We start from the raw sequence: 22,936 nt of genomic DNA, 5'->3' as shown, positions 1-22,936 counted from the left end.
TCTATATTCCGGCAAGGTATAGGACAGTTCTGGCAGCGTGGGCAAGACGTTGTATCACCACTTAGGCTCATAGTGGTGGTTTTCGGTTAGAGAATCTCCCATAGTATTATATTACTTTATTATATGAGTAAGTTAAGTAGTTATCGCATTTTCTTTAACAATCTGAGTTGCTTTCTATTGTTTTAAAAGCTTTCCATATATTGCATGTGTTGTTGCTTTATATTGAGTTAAGTTATTCATGAGTTGAGTAAAGCTAAGGTAAGTATTCCTTTCCGATTCTTTTCAAGCTTACGTTTTGTTTTAGTATTCCCTCGCATACTCGTACATTCAATGTACTGATGACATTTGGCCTGTATCTTTTAATGATGCAGACAAAGGTAGCCAAGATCAACATCCAGCACCTCGTTGATCCAGTTGAGCACTCAGAGTCTGTTGGTGAGCCTCATTGCTTTCTGAAGGACTCCTTTTTACATTGCTTTCTAGTATTTCAGTTGTTAGGATGATCGGGGGTCTTGTCCCGACATCTCTCTTTGTTACGAGATACATTAAACATGTGATTGTTGCCCATAAATTGTTTGATTTGAGATCGATACATGTAGTATAAATTAGTATTTATGTATCATGCCCGTATAATTTGACATAGTTATGTATTATATACAAAGGAAAATTATGAATATGATAAACACTGATTTAGTTATAAAATAGTATTGCAGATACATAATAATACATCTGATACATAGGCAGTAAAGATAATGAAGTTTGTAATAGTTATAAATCAAATACATAACTCTGAAGTCGAGATCCTTCTTCGACTATGACTTCTCCAACTCTAGATTCATCATGAATAATGAATCGCTCATTTTCTTTAAATCTATTTTCAATAAAATCTTCATCGTCAGAAATAAAGATACGACATACATTTTCTTGAGTAGATGAAACTAATTAGATAAACTCAATACTAAAAGATGGAACATCATCCATATATATATCATAATTTTGTAGATGAAAAAGTAAAAAAAGAATTAAAAAATGACGATGATGAACTGGAAAGAAAAAAACATGATACATTGCATAAATAGAGACCATTATAGTAGTGATGAAACGAAACATTGTTACAACTAACAAAGACAAATTTAAGACTAAAAATAATTAAGATACATTGAAAATATGTGCCTTTGGTAGGTAGATCCAAAAAAATTCCCCCTTTTTGAGTGTTTTTCCGCAATAGATTTAGAAGTCTAGATCCTTCTTCAACTTTGGCTTCTCCAACACCAGATTCTTTATGAATAATGAATCTTTGATTTGTTTAAATCTATTTTCAATAAAATCTTCATCGTTAGAATCAAAGATACGACAAACATTTTCTTGAGTAGATGAAACTAATTTGGTTATCCCAATACTAAAAGATGAAACATCATCCATATGTATCAGAATTTCGTAGATGAAAAAGTAAAAAAGAAAAAACCTTGAATGACGATAATGAACTGGAAGTATGAAATCTTATGAACGAGAAGTGTAGCTTATCTTCAATTGTCTAGGACAACTTTGTCACCTTGTGTTTTGTTGCACCTAAGTACTTGAAATTTATGGATACTCTATATAAGTTTGTGACATGAAAATGAAAGAGCTGAAAAAAACAGAGGACCAAAAAATTGAGCTTATTAAAAAATCTGAAAAGAAAAAATGAATGAAGAACTACCTCTTGATTAACTTTAAACCATTAGCTGGAGAGAGAAAATATTTATAATTTTAGAAAAGGAGTGATGGAGGTAACTGGTGATATAGTGGAGTGAATATAGGCATGAAAAATGGGAGAAAATGGTGGAGTTGGAAGATTAAAAGTTATGTATCCGGAAAGGAGAAAATTTAAGAAAAAAGAGGATTTTTTGTAAATTTTTAAAATAGTAGGGAATAATAGAAAATAAGGTGAAAAATGATGTGTAGTTAGGTAATAACTAGACATACTTCACTACCATATATACTTATTTTACCTCTAGTTTAAAATAATTACACATAATACCACTTTTAATATTTATACCATATATTTTAAGAGATTTAATCAGATACACAAATCCCTTAAATATGGTATTGCATAATTATCTTAAAATTCAAACTCCTTAATTAATGGTCCATTAGCAATTCACATTCTTTTTCTCACATCAATCGTTTCCCTTCCTCAATCCCATTACTCGTCTATATCTCTCACCCCACCCCCACCCCCACCTCACGTCCTTCACCCACATCCACCATCTCTCTCTTCCTTTAATCCTCTTAGTACATATTTGTATCTCCAAATTTCAAAACTAAATCTCTATGAATTTTTGCAGGTTTGTTTAAAAGGGATACTATTACCCCCTGTTTAATAGTGATGGATGAATTTCTTTTATTGATATATGAATTATGGATCAACAGTCACAACTGCATTAAAGAAACACCACAATGGAAAGGGAAAAAAAAGAAACGAAACAAAATGCATATTCTACACATTCTCTTAGTGTTATGTGAGAAAAATAGTAACAAACCTCCATGTATTAAAAAACAGTATTTGTTTTGTCGATCGACGGTGGCGAGGGTTCATAAGTTATTCGGAATTTCTTTCCTTTGTTATAGTTCATGTTTTCCCTAATATAGCTGACGGCGATAGACATGTTATTATGCCCTAGTTTGTTTGTTTCTTTTATCAATCTTGATATTACTAACTCATATTACATCTGAACATTTATGAATATGAATAATTAAGTACTTTATTCCATTCTCATACAAATACTCTATCGTCGTGATTTATTCCTAAATTCATGTGTTTCAGTAACATTCCATAATTTGATGTATATGCTTACTATGAGATACATGTTTTTAAATATAACATATGAAATTGATACTTAATACATCAAATTATACATATAAAAGCTAATGAAATAATATTAGATCATATAAATAGATACATGAAATTAATACTAGATACATATAACAAGTACATGAAATTAATATTAGATATTTCTATGGTACATATGAATGTACTTGTATGATACTCGTGTATCTAAATATTTAGTTTGTTGGATACATCATATATAGATAATAGATACATCAAATTAGTGAATTCATTATTTTAAGAGTAATAAAATGAAATTAATCAAATTAGAAGTCCAAGATATGCATGTTTTTTGTATTTTATTAATAATATTAATGAATTTATTATTTCAAAGAATGATAAAATAAAATTAATTAAACATAGATACCCTCCTTGATTTCCGTCTTATATTAACAGATTCGATTAATTTAAATTTTTAGAATTAATTGTCGATGTATTCTGAAACTCCTCAATTACTCCTCTAATTAGAGAAATTAGTTATAACCAATTTAAACAAATAAAATATGTATCTCGATTTTAAAATTTAGCAGATACAAGTATCTCGCGGATTTAGACTCATGTATCCTATGCACGAAATATGGTAGAGGAAGGAATATTTGAAACTATCGAAAATCTTAGTAATTAGGACCTAAACTAGTGAGATTTATGTAGTTTACCCAAAGTATATTTAGATTAACAAAGATAGTTGCGTATCATTTTAGCCATATCGTAGATTGAAGAAGAGTTGGGTTTTCTTCTATGTTACAATACAATTTATAAGATGATGACATCAATGAGATAACAAACATATACAACAAAACCTCTCTAAATTAATATAGGTGGGACCATGAAATATTATTATTTTTATAGAGGTATTATTTAATCAATAAATTAGTATTTATTAATTTAAAGAGTGTTCAACACCGAAAAAAATGTTCAAGGATAGAATCTCAAAGAATTTGAAAGAACCCACTTTAGAAAATGTCATTCATGAACTTGAGATCATGATTAATGATCTCGGTTACCGCAATAAATTGAACGTTAATAACCTATTAGATGAGTGAAAATGATACATGTTCAGAGGTCCAGAACTTAGAACAAATTGTGGATATCATTGGAAAAACAATGTTGATGATAAATTTGAACATGATACAATACCTTTGGAAGTAGTTAAGCGTAAGAAACAATTGCATCTAGAACTCTTCACAATTTTATGGTGCAATTAGAAAAGACAACACTGAAACTTGTGGATGCAATAAGAAAAGTTAGAGTTCAGCTTCAACTAGATTTAAATTTTAACAAAAAACTGAACATAATATAATCATATTTCACTAAATTTTCTTAGATATATTTGTACTTTTAAAGGATTATTAATTTATAATATTAATGGAACAATATATTTATATAGGGGTCTTCTGAAAATATAGTATCTTATTATCTTATCGAAATGAGTGAATTTTTTCATTGGCCCAAGTCGGGACTAGAGGAAATTATTATCTTAGAGAAATTATTAATTAACCGAATATTAATTTAGTGAGATTTTAGTGTACAACAAATGATGTGAAATAACCTAAATGGTATGTTTATAGAAATACAAACATAAAGTAAACAATTCAATAAACTAGTTTACAAATTATGTATAAAAATGATCGAAATATACACAATTTATACACCAGTTATGTATAAGTGTGTATATTATATGTATAGTACGTAGATGTTATTTGCGTAGTACGTATATGTTTAGTAAAAATATTCTCCACATACATATTGTATACATATTTTGTAAACTAGATCACTTATTTATAAATTTTTTCATGTTAACACAAGGACTAGAGTGGAGACCTAGTTACAACTAATGAAACCTTGATAGCGATCTAGGTCGGCCCATTACGAGCCTCATCGGATTGAATCTACACTTATCGCCACACTAGATCACAAAGCACATAACCAATTACTACACTTATAATTAGGTATACGTTTATGCACTATTATTAAACTAGAACATTAAAAGTATTCTAGACACATAATTTTTTACTGAACCTAAGGTTTTACACTATATTTTTATTCCTTAAATAATTCTTCTAGGTCTAAATTAAATAATTTATGTTTCATTGTATTTAAGTAAGTTTATTTTAAAAGATTTAAAACTACAGAAATAAAGTCATATTTAAAGGTATGTTTTGTTTTCAATTTATTCAAAAGATATGAAAACTTACAAAAATATATGCATTCTTTCAATTCTAGTTTTCTCAGCAACTCAAAACTATGCCTTATAATATTGAGTACTTTCTTTAGCATGAGAATGTTCTTTTAATTGCATGCAAACGTAAAAGAATGCCACAAAGAATATATAAAGAGAATGACCCAAATTGTAAATGTAAACCATGGGACAAGAAATATTTACTACTAAAATTTGAAAAAGTGGAGTTCAAAATAGTTTTACAAAATAAAAGAATTTTTTTTTCAAGAATAAATATGTTAAATATTTACATTTGTTTTTACTCTTATGGTATTAAACATTTCATGTCAAAAGTTGAAATTTGATTATTTTTGTAGACGAAATAAATAGCTTTATTATAATTTAGCAAAAATATATGTAAATAAAAACATATCTGATTATAGCTATTATAATAATAATATTATAATAAATAAAGTTGTGTACTAAAACATTAAGTTAATATGATCATATAATTAGTAATAGTGTATTATTAAGACCATTTTTTTTAACAAATAAATAAATATTGACAAGTGAATAATAAATTTTAAAAACTATAACATTTAAAAATACCATGCAACGAGCAGGTATGGATACTAGTTATAAATAAACCAATTAAAAATGATATGCGTCCAATATTTTAGGTCTTCACTTGTCTTCAAGAGAGTGTGCAGCTTTTGGTGTGTGTTTATTCCATTTTAAAATAGTTGGAAGGAGTAATAGGACTCTAGCTAAGTTTAAGTGTATTGCTGAGATTTCGGTCATAGTTTAGCGGTACTTATGCATTATCCCTATTATTTTTTATATAACTATATAATTTTATTACTGGTGAAAATTAACACGTTTACTACACAATATTTCTGAAAAAAGATGGAAGAGGTAGATTGAAATAAATTGTTCTCAGAAAAAAAAAATTAGTCAGATAAGTGAACATATTTGGCATGAAAAAAAGAGAAACTGGCTACAATTGATATTCCTTTTCCTTTTATTGATAAGATAATTTTTTTTATTTCCACTTTTCATGGCATTGCAACATAGAAAATTTGATTTATATTAATTCTCGTTTGATTAGTGATAAATTTCTTTAGGTTATTCATTATCTCTTTTTGAATTTTAATCAAACCACAAGTCAAACATATATTAAAGGAAGATTACAAGTTGACTAAGAAAATTATGTAATCAGTTGATTTGACTTTAATAATTAATAATATTTGACCTTAAAGTTGTCGTATCTGTTCCGAACCTCACTCAATAATCTACGGGTCTTATTATATAATAAAAAATAAAAAAATGTGTCACATTTAGAGTGTCCCCTTAGTTTATCGTGGAGACGAACACACCCTTATTACTGTAACACCTTAATTAGCCAAAAAAAAATTCTTTCTAATTAATGAATGTTAATTTGTGTTTGAATTTTAGATAAGTAGTTAATGATCATTTACCTTCTTAGAATAACAACATTAATTTATTTTTCAAAAAAGAGAAAGATAATTTAAATACTTTTGGTCAACTTTTTTTTAATCTGAAGTGACTAGTAAAAAAAATTAGACTGAACATATGCTTAGTATAATTCAACCATTTTTTTTATAAAAAAACAACATTACTGACGAATCGGTTCATTAAATTATGATTTTATAATCTTTTAACTAGTCTTGCCTTCTAGACTCAACTCGAAAATATTTTGGAAAAAGAAAAACACAAATCTATACTAAAAATAGAAAAGATCATTTTTCACTTTTGATTGATGTAAAAAGAAGATCACCAATATCTTGGTATAAAAAAAAAGAAGGTTAGGTTCTAAATGCAATCAAATCCAACGCCTGTGATCATTCCACGTAGCAACAATCAACGGCTTAGATCAAAGACCCCACAAATTTGAATTCAAATTTGGAAGTAACGTTACGATTCCGGAGCCTTTAGGTTCGGATCCAAACCTAAAGCATAGAGTAAAAAATATATATTTATTTTTTATAACTTTCATACTTTTAACTCTCATTTCCCTCAGCTCCAAAAAAAGATTCCAAATTGTATCTCCATAAATTGTGAAAAAAAATTGTGGGGTTCATTTTTTTTTTACCATTCGTAGAGAGAAGGAGAGATTCTTGAAAGTATGTATAATTGTTTCAGCTATATAAAATGTTGATGAAGATACTGTATACTATGAATTTGTTTTGAAAAAATATTATTTGGGAATGATTCTTGGAGTGTTATGTGCATTTGGGGTTTAAAGATTTTTAGAAATCATACTATTCATTTGGGGTAAAAATTTTCTTGATTTGACATAAAAAAAGATTCTTGAATAATGTTAAAGGTGTAATCTTTTTTTGAACTATGGGGATTTGTGTTAGGATTGATAGATTTCTCTATTGCAAATGAATATTACTGTTTGATTGTATATGAAGAGAAGGTTAATTTGTGATTTGAAGGGTTTTAGGATACATGTCTTTATGTAAAAATGTAGAGTTCTCTTACATTTCATAAGGGGTTTGTAAAGTTCAAGTTTTTTGAACTGTTTCATTATTTTGATGATTTTTAAGAGATTCTTAGGGTTTATGTTCATTTGGGATTAAAGGGTTTTAGGATTGATTACATTTTTATGAGTATAAATGCTTTCTTGAAATGTGTTCGATTTACTATCAATTGAAGTGTTTTATATTTAAGGGGTTTGAATGATATGTTCTATTTTAACATTTTGTATCTTTTTCTTTGGATGACAGAGTTAAAAGATTAGATTTTTAATGGAGACTCAAACAAGAGGAAGGGGACATGAATACAATTTGGCTTGGAGGAAAGCTGAAGAAGCAGGTTTAGCATTCTTCCTTTTATTATTTTCAGTATAAGTATTTGTTAATTGTTTGATTGAAGTAGTATTGACGTGGGGATAGAAATTTAAGTTTATGTGGTCTGGATTTTAGAAAGTGCAGCTTATTTATACATATTAAGTGGATATTTAAACACAAATACAAAGTTTGAGCCAAAGCTAAAGGGGGCGAAAAGCTCTAGCTCCTCCACTGATAGGGTGGCCAATCAGGAGGTGTTAGTTTTTTGTTTTGTGTATTATTTTCCCCTTTTCCTCTCTACCTCTGAGGTAGGGGTAAGGTCTGTGTACACTCTACCCTCCCAAAACCTCACTTTGTGGGATTACACTGGGTATGTTGTAGTATTATTTTTCCCTTTTGGAATGAATGTGATTCATGTTGGATTTTTATTGTATTTGTAGCTTTGAGGCGATATCAAGCAACCCACTGGTTGGAATGTTTCGTCGGACCATTAGGTATATCAAGCCAGCCATCCGAGAGAGAGTTTGTTTCTTGCTTGAGAAGTGGCTTGGTACTTTGCAATTTAATTAACAAAGTTCAAACAGGATCAGTTCCAAAGGTACAACACTCTCTAGTATGCCGAAAGCCGCTCTTTATATACAACATTCATTTTTCATTTGTTGTTGTTTTTATGTTATTAGGTTGTAGAAGACCACACACCTTCACAGTCAATCATGTGGGATTCTCAGCCATTGCCAGCATATCAATATTTTGAGAACATTCGGAACTTTTTGGTAGCTGTGGAAGATTTAAAGCTACCAGCATTTGAGGCGTCTGTTTTTGAAAGGGTAAAATTATACTCCCTCTGTTTCAAAAAAAAAATTCTGCTTTTGACTTAGCAAGGAGTTTAAGAAATTAAAGAAGACTTTTGAATCTTGTCATCTTAAACTAAAGATATGTAGAATGAACCAAAATGTCCAACAACCTAGCCGTCTTAAACATGCTGCGGGGAAAGTTATAACTAAAGAATTGCCAAAAAAGGAAAGAAGCACTCTCCTTTAAATGGACTAAAAAGGAAAGTAACACAAACAAATTGAACCAGAGGGAGTAGCTAATTTTGACTTGTTTTAAGTTTTATAATCTATGGAGGCTGGAAAGAGATACTAACTTCTCAATTCATTCTGTGCATTCTTAGGATAACATAGAGGCAGGTTCATCAACTAAGGTTGTGGATTGCATTTTGGAACTTAAAGCATACCATGAGTGGAAGCAAATGACTGGAGGTGTTGGATGTTATAAGCCTCTAAGGTCTCCTCTCTTGACTCCTTCAAGGGGAAGGATTCAAGCACAAACTCATGTGACAATCAATTCTGATAGTCGCAGGCGATTGGAAATGTCTGCTAGCTTTCCAAAACAATCACCATCAGAGGATGAAATTCAGAAACTTGAAGGTAAAGTTGAAGTTCTTTAGCTTCTTTGCATTCTTTTACGTTTGCATGCAATTAAAAGAACGTTCTCATGCTAAAGAAAGTACTGCATATTTAATAGTTGAAACAAAGTCGCAACTTCTGTTGAGAACATACTCAATATCATAAGATTTAGTTTTGAAAAACTAGTAACGTTTTTGGTGAGTTATTGATCCTGACATGATTTATAATGATGAACAAACTTGTATTCTATTCTTATTTCGGAGTCAGTTTCTACTTTCCGTTGACTAATTCATGTTTGTTCTGGTTTCTTAAACTGGATTTTTAGGCATAATTGTCAAGGCTCTAGCTGAAAGAATGGTCGACATGAAGGAAAACATTAGCAATAACTTTTTTGCTTCTTTTCGGAATGGGAATACGGTATGTATGCTTCTGACTGTTTGTGGCTTTTCTTAGAGTCAATGATCGCTGGTTCATTTCAAGATTTTTTTTCTCCAAAACAGAACCAAGTTGAAATGTTCAGTAGGATCTTCTCTAGCTGCTTCAAGGAACAACTTCAAAACAAGTCCCCTAAGGTAATTGGATTACTCTTGACATGAGAATTTGCCTTGTTTCCATTTCATATCTTCAAAAAGAAATTTTCAATCTATGTCATCTCCATCCTCCACATGCAGCTAAAGAGAATATGTACCTGTTGGACAAGTAAGATAAAAAATGATGAATTTCCGTTGATAGACTCATTCTTCTTGAACTATATTTTTAGTTAGAATGCATATTTGCATAACATCTAGATATGCCATCTCTTTCAGTTTTTTGGTCTTTAGAGATGAAGAGGAAGAAAAAAAAAGGACCTCGTGAGCTTGATGATCTATTTCTTTCTCAAAAAGAGATATTGATGATTTATTAGTTCCATTTCTTAACGAGGTTGTTCATTTGATTATTGCGTTCAAACATATGCTAGTAACTCATGTATTAACTTGAAACAGTAGCCTCCTGTTTTCCATGAGAATCCCTCCTACATATTGGCTCAGTAGCATCTATAACTTCATATTTTGAAAGTAAACCTTTAAGAGAAGGGCTACATTATAGTGAAGCTTAGCTACAAAAGATGCATGCAACCTAGGTGAAATATTACTTGGAATAATTGTAAGTTATTGTTACTCTGCTAAGGTAGTGGTGAGGTCTATTGGAAAGCCTCTATACCCTAAAAAGGTAGTGTAAGGTCTACGTACATCCTACACTCACCAGACCTCACTTGCAGGATTACACCAGGTTTGTTGCTGTTGTTGCTAAATTGATCAGTAAACTAATGTCAAAACTGGATATTATTTCTCGACTGTCCTTTAAATATGATTCATATAGCTTGTAATCCTCCTCATGCAGTTGAACTCAGATCCTTTAAAAGAGATAAGTTGCTCAGAAGACAACTCCACATGCATACCCCTCCAAGATTTATCTAATCTTAGAAACCGAAAGGTAAGCTTGGTCACCTGTTAAGCATTTTTCCCCATTTGTGAACCTTAAAGCATTCAATTTGTCCATCTTGCCATTATGAAAGTAGTTGTTAAGAATCTGAGTCTTTTACTTTTGAGTTGATGAGAAATATCTATAAAGTCATGGGAACTATATGGAAAGGATTTTGTCTATTTGTCTATTATCAAACTATCTACATGTTTTACTTTTCTTGATACAAGAATTTTTTAAAAAGATTTCAGTATTGTAGTAGCTGGAGACTATTTGGAAAGATCGAAAGTCAATCTGAGTGTAGTGTTATATATACTGCTTGAGTCTAATTAGAATCCTCAATCTCCATTAGTGCAAAGGCCAAATGAATAGGACATTGCACACAGAACTTAAGTGTGTATATCAAATATAATGTCCATCATAGCGTCGTGCTTCAGCATCATGGTGACCGGTAAGTTCTGGTTTTCAGTGTTGCAGAGCTTGCATAAAGAAGGGCAAATGCAACCACTGGACTGTAGTTACAATTCAAGAAAAGGAACTTTCGGTAAGTCTTTCTTGAACTAGATTATAATTTACTATTTACTTACCTTCAGGGCTTTCTATTTGAAATTTGTCCTTGTATGTCATTTGGGTGAATTTTGTCCTCAAGTATCAACAGCCATACATCTTTCTTGCTGATCCACAGAAAAGAGTTGATCTGTTAACTGAGCACAAAACATGTTGAGCATTTCACATCGCTTAATGTGCACTTAGTTGTACTTGTCTTTATCAAGGCTCTAAGTAATACTTTTCCTTGCTAATGAAAGTCTCCTGAAGAGGCGAGACTAAACAATTGATTTGTATTTTTTTTTCTCAATTTGCACCTTTTTTTCATCAAAACCCACACTTTTGCGCTTATTTATTTTGATAACATTGATCCTAGTCCTTAAGAACTACTGATTTCTTGACAAATAACCTGATTTCCTTTTGCCTCATTTGCTTTATCTCTTGCTATTTTGCTGTCATTTTATTCTTGCAATCTTGCTTCATTAACATTTTTTGAGCCGGGGTCTATCATAAATAACCTCTCTACCCACGAAGGCAGGGTAAGGTCTGTGTACATCCTACTTTCCCCAGACCCCACTTGTAGGATTATATTGGGTATGTTGTTGCTGTTGTAATGATCTCTTGACAAGTAAAAAGGTTCTGGATGGTATAAGAGATGAAGAAAACCTCGGCATCAATAGAAGGCCTTATGTGCTTCATGGTCCCCAAAATCTAACTTCAGGTGGTAAAAAATGCCGCGCCGCATGCACTTTTTGCGCTACCATAGGTAGCTAGATAATCTAAATAGAACAGTATGGTCTACTGCAGTAGAGATGAATACGTGGCTGATGACGGTGAACCATAACGTTGTTGAATCTATTGAAAAGTGTAAGAATATTAAGTTGTAGCTTGGTTGTCTAAGTATTTATTTAAAAAAATCAAGAATATGTATTTCATTCATAAACATGACCAAATTGACAATATACAACAAGGGTAAAACCAACAAGAAAGGAATCTACAAAATATGATTCTGTTCAAACTCTGCCCAATCATCTATACAACAAGGAACTTTCTGTTTACATCAAAAGAAAATAAGGGAGCAGAGACTACTCCTCAACTGAGAGAAACTCGACTCTACACCTTCAAAAGCTCTCCTATTTCTCTCTCTCCAAACTAGCCACATTAAAGCAAGTGGGACCACATTCCAAGTCCTTCGACTTCCACCTGAACATCAAATCTTTTACAGTTTTTGGTATTACCCATCAAGTGCTGATGAACCACCTAAGCAAATCCCACCATAACCTCATGGTTGTCCCACAAAATGAAGTAGAAGATGATCCACGTCCTTTGCCCACCTTCTTTCCCATGTAACACCAGCTGACGCATACAACCTCCATTTTCTAAGATTTTCCGCTGTCAAAATCATCCCTCTAAGTATGTGAATTACATGTTAAGATATTTCATTTCTATTCCTGTTTTTGACTTTTAGACTTTTAGTGACTGTTAATCATGAGTGGTCTGCAAGTGCATTAGTTGTAATGCTTTGATTTGCAGAATATCCTTTCCAGTTCAATATATGTTTTTTTGGGCTAAATATTTTCTTGATTTGATATAGATCACTGTCTTGGATGACTAATACTTTAAGCTCACAGAATCTTAAGGTGCTGTTATCAAGTACAAAGAAAGAGTTCGAAAATCTGCAGTCTCAGCTACAAAGTGATCTGAAGCAACTTGGTAGGCTTTTTCTGTAAACAAACCTTTCTATATATCTATATCGACTATCATTTCTATAATTTGAAAGCTAAGTTGAAATTTGAATTATCCTGATTTCAGGAGACCAAGTACTGGATATGTCTAATGCTGCTCTTGGATATCATAAGGTTATGAAAGAAAACAGATCCTTGCATAACATGGTTCAAGATCTAAAAGGTATCAACAAGGATTACATCGACAAACATAACAATGTGAAAGGCTTTGGGATCGGAGGCCATAGAAAATCAGTTCCAAAATAACAGAAAATCAAGATATATGGCTTAATCTCTTTTTATCTCTCCCTTTCCATTGTTTTAGGATTGGAGGAAACAGAAAATGATAAATCACACAGTCGAAAATGACGGAAAAAGGATGTATATAAAAGAACATCAACTAAAAGTAAAATGCTGAGTTACTCTACCCCCATTGAAGAACCTATTGGAATAAAGTTTTGTTCCACAAAAGCTCTCTAATCCTGTTGTGTTAATTTATTCTTCAGGGAATATTAGAGTTTACTGCAGAATAAGGCCTGCCTTCAATGCAGAAGCGAAAACTGCCATAGATTTCATTGGAGAAGATGGCTCTTTGGTTGTAATTGACCCATTAAAATCCTGGAAAGAAGGGAGGAAAATTTTCCAGTTCAACCGTGTTTTTGGACCAAGTGCCGCTCAGGGTAAGGATACCGTGTGTTACATTGTACAGCTGAAGATACAACTTCCATATTTTTATAAAGGTTGTTGTTTTATCGTGTAACATTGCTTAATTTTGCAGAAGATGTATTTCGAGACACTAAACCACTTGTAAGATCAGTGATGGATGGTTACAATGTATGCATTTTTGCTTATGGTCAAACTGGATCTGGGAAAACATATACCATGGTAAGAGCTTTGCATACGCGAAAAATAATTCCTTACTTGCATGCAGAAGCTTCATATCGAATATTTCTCTCTTGGCAGTCTGGCCCTGGAGGTGGATCAATAAAAGAGTTCGGAATTAATCAATTGGCTCTAAATGATCTATTCATACTATCTGATGAAAGGAAGGACATCATGAGCTATAAGATCCATGTTCAAATGGTCGAGATATACAATGAACAAATTCATGATCTTCTGGCAGACGATTCGTTGCTTACTAAATATCCTTTCACTGAATTATTCCTTAGTTTACACCAGATTTCGTGAGTTCATTTGAGATACTTCAAGGCAGAAAGTGATATAATTGCACCCTTAACTGTTCATACATTAGAGATTAGAAGCTGCATGAGTGGCAATGGTCTACCTCTGCCTGATGCTAGCATGCATCCTGTGAATTGCGCTACAGATGTTATAGAACTGATGAAACTTGGTGACTTGAACCGCGCTGTTGGCTGTACTGCCATGAACAACCGTAGTAGCCGTTCACACAGGTGAGACTGAACAGTATTTAAGTTATCTCTACTCAATTTCCATTCAGACCAACTTAACAGAGTTATTAAAATTGTCAAGTGTACTTATGTTCACATAAAATACATGCAGTGTGCTGACTGTACACGTGCATGGTGAAGATACATCTGGAAACATAATCCACAGTTGCCTCCATTTGGTGGATCTTGCTGGTAGTGAACGAGTTGACAAGTCAGAAGTTACTGGAGACAGCCTCAAAGAGGCACAACATATTAATAAATCTCTCTCTTGCTTGGGCGATGTGATCACAGCATTGGCGCAGAAGAATTCCCACATCCCTTATAGAAACAGCAAACTCACATTACTCTTGCAGAACTCTTTAGGTTTGTGCAATTAGCTCGAGATTTCGCTCCTCATAGCAACTTATTTGACTGATCTAGACGATTATTGAGCTAAATAGAAACTTAGGCTTTGAAATATTTTGGAGGAGTTTCTTTTTTAACTCAAGTGACTTCTGCAGTTACAAGTATTTATAGTTTGCTAATGCTTTTTTTGGTGTATTTCAGGTGGACATGCGAAAACTTTAATGTTTGCTCATGTCAGTCCTGAAGGGGATTCATTTGGAGAAACAATTAGTACTCTGAAGTTTGCACAGAGGGTTTCGAGTGTGGAACTTGGTGCAGCTCGTTTAAATAAAGAGAGCATCGAAGTTTTAGAGCTCAAGGCAGAGGTAAAATACAATCATTTTATGATACTATATGGTTATATAAGTATAACAGTGTGGCTTAAATGTTGGTTACAAGACAACACCATACCCAGTGTAATCCCACAGGTGGGATTTGGGGAGAGTAAAGTGGCTTAAATGTTGGTTACAAGATAGAGAAGGCTGTATTTTTTGTGCTTCGGTTGTCGCATTATTGCGTTGTCAATACTGTTCTTTCTTCTGTATGTTGTGTACTTCTCTCCATTTTGCTTTATTTCGTTGTTGTTACTGCATTCATTTTTGTAGTTGGTTACAAGACAGGACAAAGAAAATTTTCTTGGGCTTATAATGTTGGATAATGATTGTAGATTGAGACCCTGAAAAGGGCATTGGCTAACAAGGAAGCACTAACTCCTCAAATTAACAAAACAAAGGAAGCAGCAAGGACACCTTTCCAGAAGCCAAAACCAATAGGTGAGAGATCCACTCCACGAGCTCGTAGATTAAGCATCGAGAATTGCACCACCACCGTGAGGACAGAAAAGGCAAACCTTGATGATGAAAAGGGATCCAAAACTCCAGCTGTGAAAACTCGTTCAAGAAGATTAAGTTTAGAAGGGCCAAGATTAGCCAGCAAGAATCTCGAACATATTAAATTATTAGAACTCACTAGCAAGCGCGACCAGCAAGAAGTTGTGTGCTTACAGCAATCTACTGAGCTTCAGGAGGGAGATGATGTCACAAAATTGTATGATCAAGCCGGTAATGATAGTTGCCTGAAGGCTCCTCTGAGTCCACCTTTTGCTTTTAGAAGTCAGGATGCTCTTCAAAGTCCAGCTTCTGGTCTCAAATACCAGCAGGCTCCTCGGAGTCCAACTTTTGGTTTTAAAATCCAGCAAGCTCCCCAGGGTCCAACTTCTGGTTTCAAAAGCCAGCAGCCACCTCGAAGTCCAACTTCTTCCTATAAAAGTCAGCAGGCTCCTCGGAGTCCAACTTCTGGTTTCAAAAGCCAGCAGGCTCCTCGGAGTCCAACTCCTACTTATAAAAGTCAGCAGCCGCCTCGGAGTCCAACTTCTGGTTTCAAAAGCCAACAGGCACCTCCGAGTCCAACTCCTGGTTTCAAAAGCCAGCAGGCTCCTCGGAGTCCAACTCCTACCTATAAAAGTCAACAGCCTCCTCGGAGTCCAATTTCTGGTTTCAAAAGCCAGCAGGCACCTCTGAGTCCAACTTCTGGTTTCAAAAGCCAGCAGGCTCCTCGGAGTCCAACTCCTACTTATAAAAGTCAGCAGCCTCCTCGGAGTCCAACTTCTGGTTTCAAAAGCCAGCAGGCACCTCTAAGTCCAACTTCTGCTTTTAAGAGCTGCAATGCACCTAGGAGTCCGACAAGTGCTGCCATTAAAAGCCAGGGTGTGAAATTAACAGATAACAGAACAAGGATTCCTTCTCTTCAACTACCCAAAACACCTGAGCCACTGATAACTTCTATAAATGAGAACAAGGAAGGAATGCAAAGTGAGCGTACAATTTCATCTGAAGTCCAGACGCCTAGTTTGATTAGCCGTACTCATGGAAAAGGATCTCAAATACGAAGATCACTTCGGACTATTGGGAAGCTGATTAATGGATCTGAAAGAAAGTAAGTGATTCATTGTCTGATGACATTTCAGTTGGTTTTCTTGTGTATTCAATTAATCCATATATATAGATGAACTCAATTAATCTAATGCAGAATTGTGTTTTATTTACTTGTGAAAACTTGCAGGAACCAACAGAAAAAGAGTGAAGCAGCCTCACTACCTTTGAATTGCCTAAATGAGGAGACGTCATCAATGACATCTAATGCAAGGACACTGCGAAGACAATCCCTAACTGGCATTCCACCACCAATCATGTCGAGGAGATCTTCACTTGGAGGAGGGAGCTTGCCTGATTCTTCTTGTAAGTAAAAGAGATAATGGTCAAAAATACACTGAAGCATCACGTTTTTTGCATGTTTCCTGCCATGAACTATCACTAACTATTTATCAAAAATCCATACCTCAACTATTAGTTGTTCCCTTTTCTTACTTGAACCATGGTGTGTTTCTGTAAATAGTTGGTGATAGTTCAAGTAGAATAAAATGAACACATGATAGTTCAGGTGTGTTTTTCATCATTAACTTCAAGTAAAATGAATGTTAAATTTCAGTTAAAAACCAATACTGATCAAATGTAGCATTTACAGAATCGTCGTTCATTTTACAGGTGCAAATGAAAGTAGAAATTGCAAAACTCCTGGAGCTTCAGCTAAGTTAACAAAGAGGTGGCTATGAGGAACAATACTAAGTAGTTAATATCAGGGAGCTGACAGTAGGCATCAACAAATACTGACTACTTGACATCGAGTTAGACACGTTTATGCTGCAGATACTCACTGCAATTTTAGACGTCGCAATGCTGTTAACATCAACATTTCTGTACAGATTACTGAGGCAGAAAATAGGAACTGAGGGACTAGAAAGAAATAAAATCTCTGAGGCTAGAAAGAAACCTGATAGATGTTAACATTGTTGTATACCAACCAATAACATGACATTTGAATGAAAGTTCATTTCAAACTGTTTGGCATGCTTTATTCAAATTGAGGGTCTATCGGAAACAACTTCTCTATCTCTACGAGGTGTAGGTAAAATTAATTAGTTTAAAACATTTCTTATTTTAAAAAGCGTGTAAAAGGGACAACTAATACGCAGATTCGAACCCAAGATTTGAAGACTCAGAGTGCACCAATATCATCTTAATTTAGACCATAGCAAAAATTTCGATGCTATATATTAACGAACAATGTAATGTTGGATTGGTAAAATATATAGATCTATAATACTTGAACTTTACTTTGATAACTTGTTGTCGGAGACAAGCTCCTCGCCAATAGCTCTCAAGAAACAATAAACGAGAAAGGAAATAAAGACAATGATGCTGGATCTTACCGTTGACACGCAGACTTATCAGATTCTCTAATATAATTGAATAAGGATTTTTGTGTCATTAGCCACAAAACTATTTATTAGTTTAGTTTTATCTTTATTTAGTTGGTTAGGATTCTGTTACAATCAGGAGTATGTTGGAATTCAATTACAATTAGGATTCTAATACTTGTCCAAAACTTGTATATATAGAGCAATGTACAAGGATAAAAAAATTGAGCAATACAGAAAAAATTCTTCATATCGTTTTTCTTTCTTTGAAGTTTTACATGGTATCAGAGCAAGGTTAGAAGCTCTATATACGACTGTTTTCTCTTGTCTTCCATAAGTTTGTTCTTATTACTTGATTTTTTTTCCTCCATGGGTGACGAATCACTTCCTCCTACTACAGTTACAGCTAGGACTGCTCCTCCTACTGTTTTGGTGGATCAAAGCCATCCTTATTATCTTGCTTCATCAGATAACCCTGGTATGAATTTGCTCAATGTCACTTTTGATGGTACTGGATATGGAAATTGGCGCAGAGGTGTTTTGATCTCTCTCTCAGCCAAGCATAAGTTAGGTTTTATCACTGGAGGTTGTAAGCCTCCAGATCCAGATTCACCCTTGCTTGATCATTGGAAAAGATGCAATGATATGGTGATTGCGTGGCTTCTCAACTCTCTTAGCAGAGACATCTCAGAGAGTGTGATTTACTCTCAAACTGCGAAAGATTTGTGGACTGAGCTTGAGGAACGCTATGGACAAGCAGATGGTGCTAGGTTGTTTCAACTGCGACGAGATCTCAACAATATTAGTCAAGGGACTTCAGATGTTGCAAGTTATTTCACTAAACTTAACAGAATTTGGGATCAGTTAAAATTGCTCAATACCTTTATGGTTTGTCGTTGTGATTGTGATTGCGGAGCAAAATCACATAACGCTAAGATGAATGAGGATCAACAACTTATTCAATTCTTAATGGGTCTTAATGATGTCTACACTGGTGTTCGAGGAAACATACTTATGATGAAACCACTTCCTTCAACTGCACAGGCTTACTCCATTGTTCTCCATGAAGAATCACAAAGGGAGGTACATGCTCAACATACTCTTGGTACTGACTCTTCTGCCTTTTACAGTGCTGGACATAATTCAAATGGATCTAGACAGGCAAGGGAATACAGGAATGTTGCTCAAAACAATAAGACTGATGTTAGGAAATTCGAGCAAGTTTGTAAGTATTGCAAAAAATCAGGTCATGTTAAGGAAGAATGCTACAAATTGGTGGGCTACCCTGCTCATTATAAGTTTAATAAAACTAGGAAGGGAGATTTTCCTAACCAATCTGTCAACAGTGCTATTGGAGAGCAGGATAACACTATAGGGCTTGGTGCTCATACAGTTTCTAATCTCATCTCTGGTCAAGGGTTCTCCAAGGCACAGTGTGACCAATTGATTCAGATGTTCCAAACTGTTCAAGAAGGAATTGGAGCATCAACTCCAAATGTCACTGCCAGTGCAAATCTGGCCGGTATGCAGTACGCTTATAATATTTTTACCTCTTTCTATTCTAAGTTACATCACAATACTTGGATAGTTGATTCTGGAGCCTCCCAACATATGACCTATAATAAAACCCTTTTGCATAATATTGTCCTTCTTTCTATCCCGGTGACAGTAAGTCTCCCAAATTCCTATCAAGTCACAGTAAATTATATGGGAAGTTTATTTCTTACTCCAGATTTAGAATTACATAATGTCTTACTTGTTCCTATTTTTAAACATAATCTTTTGTCAGTTTCTCAGCTTTGCACACAGTTTGATTGCAATCTAACTTTTTCTAAATATAATTGTTCTATTCAGTCCCCTTTTTTGAAGAGGGACCAACTTCTTGGTGAAGCTGCAGCTGGACTCTATGTGATGAGAGATAACACACCTCAGATGGATTTTGTTTCCCAGAAGCCTATGTTTCCTGTTTCATTTAATTCTAGTTCTTTGTCTAAGTCTAGTTTATCTAAATCTTCTCCTGTTATGTCCAATAGTTGTATTAAACAATCTTCTATTCCTATCAATGAAAATGGTTTTGCTTATTCTGTTTCTACTCTTTTATGGCACAATTGATTAGGTCATTTGCCTTTGGCTACTATGAAACATATTGATAGTCTGCATTTAAGTTCTAATATTGAAGTCTCTATGCCTTGTGCAATTTGTCCCATGGCTAGACAAGCCAAGCCTCCTTTTCCCAGAAGTTCAATCACTACTAAACATTGTTTTGATCTCATCCATATCGATACTTGGGGACCCTATAAGACACCAACCTACAAAGGAGAGAAATATTACTTAACTATTGTAGATGATTTTTCTAGAAGTACTTGGACATTTTTGCTTTGTGCTAAATCAAATGCATTCCCCACTTTAAAAGCATTTCTCCTATATGTTGAAAGACAATTTTCTACCAAAGTCAAGATTATAAGGTCTGATAATGCTTTTGAATTGGGTTCTGGAAATCTAGCTACTGAATTTTTCCTTTCTCAAGGAATTCTTCACCAAACTACTTGTGTGGGTACACCACAACAAGATGGTGTAGTTGAGCGAAAACATAGACATTTGATGGAAACTTGTAGGGCTCTAATGTTTCATTCTCATGTTCCTAAGCAGTACTGGGGGGATTGTCTTCTAACAGCCACTCATTTGATTAACCGTTTTCCTTCTAAAGCTCTACACCTTAAATCCTCGTACCAAGTCTTATTTAACTCTCTCCCAGATTATTCTTATCTCAAACCTTTTGGTTGCCTATGTTTTGTTTCAACTCTTTCCCGTAATAGAGATAAACTCAGTCCCCGAGCTATTCCAGGTGTGTTTTTTGGTTACCCCTTTGGTAAAAAGGGTTACAAAATTCTTACATTACACTCTAAACAAATCTTAATTTCTCGGGATGTCAAGTTTGTCGAGTCTATTTTTCCATTTTCACTCTCCAGACCACTATCTCAACTCTTCCCTACTTCATGTCATCTTCCCCATGACGAAGAACCTGCACCATCTCTTTTGCCCCCTCTAGATCCTGATCCTCCTCCTTCTGATCCTACGCCCCCTGAGAATTCTCCTGTGTTATCTAATCTACCAGAGCCACAGCTGCACAGATCCACAAGGGAGAATCACACCCCTACTTATTTATCTGATTATATTTGTGGTAATGCTTTCTCTGTCATTTCTCCTAACCCCCCTTGTTTTCCTTTGCGTGCACATTCTTTTTTCACTATGACAACTCCTAATCAATCTTTACTCACCTCTATTTGTCAAATTACTGAACCCACTTCTTATCACCCAGCTGTACTGCATTCCGGCTAGAAGGTCGCAATGAGCGAGGAATTTGATGCTCTCAACTCCAACCATACTTGGGACATCGTTCAATTGCCACCCGCCAAGAAGGCCCTACCCTGCAAATGGGTATATAAAGTTAAACTTAAGTCAGATGGGTCTCTTGAGCGTCTCAAAGCTCGTTTGGTGATTCGGGGCGATACACAACGTGAAGGGATTGACTTTACAGAGACTTTTTCTCCCGTTGTCAAAATGACAACTGTCAGATGTCTCCTCTCTATTGCTGTAAAGAAGAGCTGGAAACTATATCAGCTCGATGTCAACAATGCGTTCCTTCATGGGGACCTCAATGAAGAGGTTTGCATGCGGTTTCCTCCTAGTTTAATTGCTCCTTCTCCTTCTCATGTTTGTCGGCTCCGTAAGTCCCTGTATGGCCTTAAACAATCATCTCGTCAGTGGTATGCACGTCTGTCTTCTGCTTTGCATACTAGAGGTTTCATTTGTTCCTTGAACGACTATTCTTTGTTCTATAAACACACTGGGGAGTTGGTTACTTTGCTTGCTGTCTATGTTGACGACATATTGCTCACTGGTAATAACCTGCAGGAAATTATAGAAATCAAGTTATTTTTGGATTCTGAGTTTCGCATTAAAGATCTCGGAGAGGCTCATTATTTTTTGGGAATGGAATTGATTCATGAGGATGGTGGTATGCTTATTACTCAGCGTAAATTTGCTATTGAGACCTTAACTGAATTTAATTGCCTTGAATCCAGATCTGTCTCTACTCCTCTAGATCCAACTGTCAAACTTTCTTCGTCTTGTGGACCTCCTCTTCCAGACCCGCTTGTTTACCGACGACTTTTGGGAAAGCTCAATTTCTTGACTAACACACGACCGAATCTTTCTTTTACGGTCCAAACCCTCAGTCAATATATGCAAAGTCCATGCCAAGGTCATCTTTCCGCTGCTTATCATACTCTGCGATATTTAAGTCGAGATCCTGGTCTTGGTCTTTTCTTATCCCCAGACTCATCGTTTCAACTCCTTGCTTTTTGCGACTCCGATTGGGCTTCTTGCTCCGATACACGCCGTTCTGTAAGTGGTTTTTTTCTTAGCCTTGGTGGCTCTCCTATTTCTTGGAAATCTAAGAAACAACCAGTCGTCGCTCTTTCTTCCGCTGAGGCGGAGTATCGTTCCATGCGTCGCTTAGTTTCAGAGGTCACCTGGGTGGTTCGCTTGTTACATATCTTTCCTTCTCTCCCTCTTTGCCGATTTCTCTTCATTGTGACAGCCAAGCAGCCATCCATATTGCTAAAAATCCCGTCTTTCATTAACGAACCAAACACATCGAGCTTGATTGTCATTTCGTCCGTGAAAAACTTCTTGATGGCCTGATTTCTTTATCTTTTGTCCCTTCTTCTTCTCAGCTGGCCGATTTGTTCACCAAAGCCCTCTCTGGGCCCCTTCATCATTCCCTTCTTCTCAAGTTAGGCGTCCGTTCACCGGCCTCCAACTTGCGGGGGGGTGTTGTCAGAGACAAGCTCCTCGCCAATAGCTCTCAAGAAACAATAAACGAGAAAGGAAATAAAGAC

At 34.6% G+C, this 22,936-nt stretch overlaps 1 protein-coding gene across 1 annotated transcript; it reads left to right on the top strand.

Moving 5' to 3' along the window:
• The first annotated feature begins 7,069 nt into the window (after positions 1 to 7,069).
• LOC102599823 (kinesin-4) lies at positions 7,070 to 17,641 on the top strand. The gene is made up of 20 exons (XM_015309923.1): positions 7,070 to 7,171; positions 7,781 to 7,868; positions 8,284 to 8,441; positions 8,524 to 8,670; positions 9,018 to 9,273; positions 9,578 to 9,669; positions 9,753 to 9,824; positions 10,633 to 10,725; positions 11,183 to 11,257; positions 12,891 to 12,972; positions 13,072 to 13,167; positions 13,490 to 13,663; positions 13,762 to 13,868; positions 13,947 to 14,113; positions 14,234 to 14,395; positions 14,505 to 14,755; positions 14,939 to 15,102; positions 15,444 to 16,711; positions 16,838 to 17,013; positions 17,320 to 17,641. The coding sequence occupies exons 2-20, from the start codon at positions 7,802 to 7,804 to the stop codon at positions 17,385 to 17,387; spliced, it is 3,675 nt and encodes a 1,224-aa protein (XP_015165409.1). The 5' UTR covers positions 7,070 to 7,171; positions 7,781 to 7,801; the 3' UTR covers positions 17,388 to 17,641.
• The last annotated feature ends 5,295 nt before the right edge of the window (positions 17,642 to 22,936 follow it).

Source organism: Solanum tuberosum, unplaced genomic scaffold (assembly GCF_000226075.1).
Source record: "Solanum tuberosum cultivar DM 1-3 516 R44 unplaced genomic scaffold, SolTub_3.0 scf00118, whole genome shotgun sequence".
NCBI lineage: Eukaryota > Viridiplantae > Streptophyta > Magnoliopsida > Solanales > Solanaceae > Solanum > Solanum tuberosum.
Note: the sequence above shows the minus strand (reverse complement) of the source record. Positions and strands in the feature narration are given on the sequence as shown.

What these genes read in the sequence shown, in the direction of transcription:
- LOC102599823 (XM_015309923.1), top strand. Translation starts at nt 7,802, where the DNA reads ATGGAGACTCAAACAAGAGGAAGGGGACATGAATACAATTTGGCTTGG. An exon ending in CTGGGAAAACATATACCATG is followed by an intron (nt 13,869 to 13,946) that starts GTAAGAGCTTTG and finishes CTCTCTTGGCAG; the next exon opens with TCTGGCCCTGGAGGTGGATC. An exon ending in GAGCTTGCCTGATTCTTCTT is followed by an intron (nt 17,014 to 17,319) that starts GTAAGTAAAAGA and finishes TTCATTTTACAG; the next exon opens with GTGCAAATGAAAGTAGAAAT.